The 7395-nt window shown below is 35.9% G+C and overlaps 1 protein-coding gene across 1 annotated transcript in view; it reads left to right on the forward strand.

The window, feature by feature from the left end:
- Positions 1 to 3240: 3240 nt before the first annotated feature.
- LOC107104581 (sodium- and chloride-dependent betaine transporter-like) overlaps positions 3241 to 7395 on the forward strand; it is a 13810-nt gene continuing 9655 nt past the window's right edge. The window contains exons 1-5 of the mRNA XM_015404606.1: positions 3241 to 3578; positions 3670 to 3804; positions 5330 to 5340; positions 5459 to 5490; positions 6660 to 6792. Coding sequence (XP_015260092.1) covers positions 3389 to 3578; positions 3670 to 3804; positions 5330 to 5340; positions 5459 to 5490; positions 6660 to 6792 — 501 coding nt within the window. The 5' untranslated portion in view covers positions 3241 to 3388. The remainder of the gene's footprint in view (positions 3579 to 3669; positions 3805 to 5329; positions 5341 to 5458; positions 5491 to 6659; positions 6793 to 7395) is intronic.

Raw genomic sequence — 7395 nt, forward strand, 5'->3', positions numbered from 1 at the left:
GTGCTCTTGTGGATTCCTGGAACCCGGATCTGTCTATTTCTGAGTGGACTGTACTGTTAAACCAGGTAAGTGACTACTCTAATTATCATCTTCTGTTCAGATGATCGTGGTCACTTACCTGTGTTTCTCTCTACAGAATCAGTGATGGGTTTTGTCCGCACCTGCAGTCACTGCGGTGGCAGTTGCACAGCAGCGCGTTTCTGTTTTGTGCGTTTTTGCTTCAATAAACGTTTTGAACTGTCCTACTGGCTGCCTCACGTTGAACACTGGGTCCATCTCTCCTGTTTCATGACACTACGAGCAAGTATTTTACAGTGTTTATTCCTTTCATCATGTAGGATAGGTTATTTCATAGTTGGAGACATTTGCCTTTTATTTGCCAAGTTACATGGCGGGAACCACATGTATCGGAAGACTGAAATCATATATTCCCCATAACATAACAACAAATTAATTCAATTGCAATTATTTTACAGTGTTTATTCCTCCCATCAAGGACAAACACGTCTTGTGAACATAAAAATATTTGCTCTTTATGACAAAGTTACACGGGAGGAATACTCCAATTACTGTAATGTTATCGAAGCACAAATCATCCATGTCCTAAAAAATTCTTATTTGTTTCTTTTATATCCAAGATGAGACCTGCCTGAGGTGGTTCTATCAGATCTGTGTTGGAAGCCCTCCAAAAAAAGAGGGAATTGTTTGCTTTAGATGTTCTTTGTTTGCTCTCTTTTCTGTCAAGTGCCTGTTTGATGAGTTTGTTGAAATCTTAGTAAATGTAATTTTGAAATCTGAACTTAAAATTTTTCTTTGCAAAAATTGCATATTATGTAAGTAAGGAAAGGAAAGAGCCAAAGTCTTCACATTGACATCCATGATGCTAGTAAATTATGTTGTGGAGGAGAAACAAAATAATTCAGCCCACTGAAAAATTTGGTTCATTCCATATAATTCTTGCAAATAAAAAGCAAATTAATTTCTACACGGCTTATTGTCCATATTGGGAGGAATAAACACTGCAAAATGCTTGTAGGTGAAGTAATTTGTGCCTTTGTTATAGAAGCAGAATATTTCAGCTTTTTGGTTCCTCCAATGCAAACAAAGAGAAAATGTCACAGGGTTTGTTGTCCTTAATGGGATTTTTAACGGCTGTAAAAGACTTTCTGCACTGCGAAAAATGGAAATCTAAGTACCGGTAAGTCTTTTCTTTTTAAATAAGTGAATTTTTCCTTGAATTGAAGAAGAGATTGAGACACTTTGCCAATGCAACAAGATAATTTACATTTAAAATAAGAAAAAACTATTGCATTGTCTTATTTCAAGTTCACATTATCTAATTATCTTATTTTAAGAGTAAAAGTACTAATTTCATTGGCAAATCATCTTATTAACCTACTCAAATTAAGGGTAAATACACCTAATTTAAGACATTTTTACTTATTTCTAGATCGTTTTTGCAGTGTGGTAAATTAATTTATTCTCACTTTATGCAGGGGGAACTACGTACTTTAACTGTCTGAAATATTTTGTTCCGCCCATGTAACTGTGGCAAATAAAAGGTAAATATCTGCAAATTCAAAAGCATAGTGTTGAATAGATGTAATGATTGAACTACACAACTATACAGCTGTGCTTTAAAGTTTACACACCCGTCCATCTGAGCTAACAATATGAGGCAATCACTGAAATCAGGTGTTTTCTGTAAAGTTCAGGAAATGTTCAACAAGAGCTCTGCACAGGTTTACAGGTATATTGGTTCACTGTTTATGAGCAAGGTACTCTAGTTTGTCTGGGATAGTAAATATTTTTCAGAATTATGTTTTTAAGTAAAGATTCTTATTAATATTTTTATTTTGCTGAATTATCCTTTAATAAATTATAACTTTTTCAGTGTAGTGTTATTTGAATTACTAGTGTTAATTTATCTTTTTCTTATGTAAACTATGATCAGTTAATCGATGCCCCATGCGGTGATAAAAAATTACACTATTCTTACAAACTTTTCATCTCTTTTTCAAAGAGGGAAACAGTTTTCCTATATTTCACAGTAGATTTGTTCTTGTAGGCATTTCTGAATGAAAAACAAACTAATGCGACCACAAATCAGATGTCACAAAGCAACAGATCCGATGATGTTGGACCGAGATGCAGGACACGGCAGCTGCGGGACAGAGCAAAAAAAAAAAAATAAGGACTCAAAATGCTCTGAACACAGAGCTGCACCCAACCTCTGTTACCTTTGGCTAAAGCAAATGAGTGGAAAGGGGGAAAAAAGTGGAAATTATTGGTGGGGACATGTCCACACCAGTCCCTCAGAAAGTAATCCCTGTGCATCTATGATTAAACTGTTTTATAATTGATTTTAACACATCAGATTAATAGCATATTAAACATGAGACATTACGCTTATACGCCATGCACACACAGAAGCCTAGCTAGAAAAATGTTATAAGAGTGGCCAAGGAATAACCAATGTACACTAGGGTGTGGCAAAAAGTGGATAGGCACGTGAAGCTCAGGGTCAATCTACACTGTTCTAAAAAGAAAATGAACAACCACAACATCCATATTTTCTAAATAAAGACTAACTATAATTTCCTACAGCCTTTGCTAAAACATAGACACATATATTTAAACATCCATGCTGTCTAAAGTAATCGTATAGTGGACAAAATTCTTTCAGGTTTGAGTTCTGGGGCAAATCTTATTCATTGTCATTACTTTCATCAAGTCGTTCTGAATAAAATTCATATTTACATGTATTAATATCTATATTAAATTGATTACTTATTATTAAAATGTTGAGTTCACTGAAGGCTCATAGATGACTTGCAGATACATAATTTTTTCTTTACCAAATAAGGCAAAATCTCATTTCAAAAAGAGCATGATTTCTGTATTTATCATCTTTAATGTTGGTATATTGATGTGCATAATTAACCACTGTGTTTTTGTTGTCAACAAACTGTTAACACATGAAAAATGTATATGTTAAATAAGTTAGAACATTTCACATATTACTGCTGCCACCATCTGTATTAGAGGGAAAAATGGTAGGGGTGGCCACAGGGGTGGCCAATGAGTGGCTTATGGTGACCATGGCCACCCCTGGCCCCCCATCTAGCTCCGCCCCTGTCTGAGTATGAAAGCAAATGATTCTGCTTCACCAAACTTCAAGCCTACACTTTTTTAACTCTACAAAGAAACGCCCCCCATCATCACTTCACAGGAGTCCATCTCCAACTTAAATAGCTGCGATACCAGCAGATAATGAAAGAAAGCTCAGCTCACATCCCAGCAGATCTCTCTCTCCTCCAGCTTGGTAGCCTGTTTATGTGCCACAACTTTTGCTCACAAAGCTCAGCGTTTGTGACGAAAAGTAAAGATGACTAAGAAAGGAGTGAAAGGAAACGCATTGATTTGCGTCCCAGATGGATACACTGAGAAACCAAAGCAGGTTGAGGAGCGGGGCCACTGGGGGACCAAAGCGGAGTTCATCCTCACCGTAATGGGAGCAATTATCGGGCCTGGGAATATCTGGAGATTTCCATACCTCTGTTACAAGAACGGTGGAGGTGAGGCTTTTACGCACAGGCTTTTACGCACAGTGTCTTTATCTCACACGTTTATTTAAGTATAAAAGTCATCGTTTTTGTTTTTCTCTAGGTGTATTCTTTATTCCATACATCCTGTTCATATTCACGTGTGGGATCCCACTGTTCTTCCTTGAAACTGCGTTAGGGCAGTACACAAGCCAAGGCGGAATTACGTGCTGGCGACACATTTGTCCGCTTTTTCAAGGTAAAACACACTGAATTGAATTAATGTTTCTCTAAAAATGTCAACTTAAAATTTTCAAACCAGGGTCAGCAATCCAAAAAGCACCTTTTAACAGTAACTAAAATTTGCCTATTTCCCATATTCTGATTTGTAAAAAAAAAAAAAAAAACTCATCTTCACAAAGAAAAAACAAAGTTATTAATTTATTGAGTGTTATTTCTGTAGATATGGAGAATAAAGACAGATATTAGCTCCTATTAGCTTTCAAAACCTTGTATAAATGCTGGAGTTCTGTTACAGATTTTCTATGCAGTTGCTGCATATTTCTGAAACAGACATTTCATTATTACTTCTTAATTACAAACTTTCTTATTTAGTTTGGAAACTATGGGCTAAAAAGACAAAACTTACCCTCAAGTTTAAGACATAGATATCAAGAGTGCTTTTCTGGAGTGTTGTAGTATACACTCAGACCAGATCTATCAGACAGAATCCCACGGTCAGCTTCCATATCACACCGTTACACTAAGACACAAGTATCTTTTAATTGTGGCTTTATGATGGTTTGTGAGCAACAAAGTAGAAAGACCATTCCGTATCAGCTTCCTGAGAACGGATAGCCATTGTTGGGAATTCTTCAATTCTGGAGGAGAAGGGTCTTCTTCATGGCTAAGCAGCACACTGCAAAAATAGTCTAGAAATAAGTAAAATTTTATTAAAATTAAGAGTATCTACCCTTAATTTTAGTAGGTAAATAGGATGATTTGCCAATTAAATCAGTATTTTTATTCTTAAAATTAGATAATATGCAATTGTAATAACACAACGTAGTTGCTTTTTCTTATTTTAAGAGTAAATTGTCTTCTTCCAATCGGCAAAGTGTCTCACTTACCTCCTCAATTCAAGAACAAATACACTTAGTTTAAGAAAAAATGACTTATTTAGATTTACATTTTGTGCAGTGCATGGAGAGGGATGTTTGAGATCAAACATTCATTTTTGCTGGCCTGGTAGCAGAGTAAAATGCTGAAAAAGATGAAAGATTAAACAACAGATTTAAAATAACAGTGTTAAAATGTTCTTCTTCATGTGTTTTTGACATTATTGTCCCTGAAAAAACAAAGGAATTTAGTCTGTGTGCTCTAAGAAATTTGAATCTCAGTTTTTGTTCCAGATCCCTAAATGTCTGTCACTGCTCCACCTGCTGGTCCTGGATGCTGACTGTCTGAAAGAGAGATAATTTTGGCAGCACAACTCTAGATTTTATTATGATTAGTTATCACAAAGTGTACCCATAAACCAAGTAATTACCTGCGTGTTGCTGTTTGGGTAATAACATAATAAAATTATTCTCCAACACGCCAAGTGGTGGGCATGGCTTTGTAATACAAGCATTTGTGGTTCTAATAAAGCATAAATCCAGCATATTTTTTGGTGAACATTTTGACATAATTCCTTTAAGAGAGGAAGGAAGGTTGTGGTTATACAGTATCACCCATTAAATTTTTACCGCTTCATTCATGTCTCACTGTCTGCTTTGTTGCAGCTGGCAGTGAGGTGCTCAGCTGAACCGGGTATATGAAAGAGAATAACAGTGATCTAAAAAAAATGTTTGGGCAGTTAATGACATGAAAAAGATACAGTCATCATAGTGACTCAGTGACTCATTTTATAGTGTCTGCAGCTCCCAGTTGTGGAATTCTGGCAGTAAGCATATGTTCCTACAAGTTAGACAGTTTATTTAATATTTATTTCCCTTATCTTCCTTCTTTCATCTCTTCCCTCATTCTGGGTCATCTGTCAATATCTCCTATGCATCAGCTCCTTTTCAGTTTTATTTAGTCTCCTTCTAAATTCAGCGCCTTTTCCGAATTTTGCCACATTATAACTTTGAAAATGAATGTAACAAAACACTGCATACTGCTGCAAAATTGTAAATTGGACAGATGCATCCTTGTAATTTATAACCTTAACAGTGTGATTTTTTTTTCAGACCCAACTTCAGTTCAGTTTAATCCCAAGCTGTGTACAGTAATGTATTGTCAGTTTAGTCCAGTCATGCAGTCACATTAAAATTAAAGTTACATATATTCCGTGGCTTCTACTATATATACACGACTCCTATTGGTTATTCAAATTTCTTGCATTTAAATGTATATCCCATTTTCTTTTTTTAGCAAATGGGATATAAACCTACGTATCTAAGAAAGTAATTCTTTCCAAGAGTTTCTTTGATTGCTAAATACATTTAAATGCAATTAAGTTTATTTAATCCATTTACCTTGTGGCAGCCCTCCTTACCAAACAGTCATGCTGTGACAGTTAACAGCCTGTTAAAGTAGTTAATTTTGCAGCAATCTACAATGCTGAACAAGCATGTAGTGTCAGTGGAAGGTTAACCTCCTTATTAATGGATAAAACACTTCTGGGAGAACCAAACTAAGTGTGCAGCAGACTTCTATTGCAGTTTAATTCAATTCAGTGCTATTATATTCAGTTCTGTTATTTAAACTATACTGAAACACAGGTACAGTTCATAGGCAATGTTTAAGAACTGCATAATCCAGTTCATTTATATTAACAGATCTAAATTAAAGGACATGTATAATTCAGTTTGAAATACTTTGTGCTACATTTTTTTCTATCTGTTCAAGTGGCATTGCAAGAAATTGACTTTCCAGAAATTAGAAAGGAAGGCAGACAACTTTGTGGTGCCCTCCAAAAGAATCAGGCTCACTACGAGCAGTGATAACTGACAATGGATCAAGAGGACAGATAGTCACAAAAAAATCTATTTCGTTTTCTTCCCTTTCAACATATGTCATTCAGCCCTAATCTCCTTTTTTCTCACTCTCTTACAACATTTATCTGACCAGACAACGAGTTTTAAAGATCTCTGGTGGGATTGAAGAGATGGGTGGGGTGAGGTGGGAATTGGCATTGTGCCTCATCCTGAGTTGGATCATCTGCTACTTCTGTGTCTGGAAAGGAATCAAGTCAACAGGAAAGGTATGTTAGTTCAAAGGCAAACATTATTTTCTACACACACTATATTTCCAAAAGCACTATGAGGTTTATCCTCTCGGTTAGCTTTGAGATTGAGCCACACTTTGCAGCTTTAATTGCTTTATCTGTTCTACAAATGCTGCCACAAGATTAAAGAGCATGTTTATACAAATATTTAATAACAGACCACTTATCAGTCCTGGCTGTCTGTCTACGCTCTAATTCCTCCCCAAGCCACCTGTCTATGCCAAACAGTGTCTTTATGGATCTTCCCTTGTGAACTGAAAATGTTCTTTTGCAAGTCTCCGGTTTCCTTTGTTTTAAACCTGTTTTGTGGTTGCCATGACCTGTATGAATGAGAATTTGCACAGGGATTTGTAAAAATTAACTCTTTGTGACCTTTGCACACTGTGTCTATCAGCATCCACTGCCACCATTCTTCCAATTTGCACGGGTTACAAATTTGGGCGTTCAAACATTGAATGTGCTCTTTGTTTTTAACTGCATGGCCCTTCTAGGGATGATCTTCATTAGGGTTGCAACTAACGATTACTTTGCAATTAGTTTAATCTGTTGATTATTTGTTTGATTCATTGATTAATAATT

Source organism: Cyprinodon variegatus, unplaced genomic scaffold, assembly GCF_000732505.1.
Source record: "Cyprinodon variegatus isolate N-32 unplaced genomic scaffold, C_variegatus-1.0 Scaffold36, whole genome shotgun sequence".
Classification (NCBI taxonomy): Eukaryota; Metazoa; Chordata; class Actinopteri; order Cyprinodontiformes; family Cyprinodontidae; genus Cyprinodon; species Cyprinodon variegatus.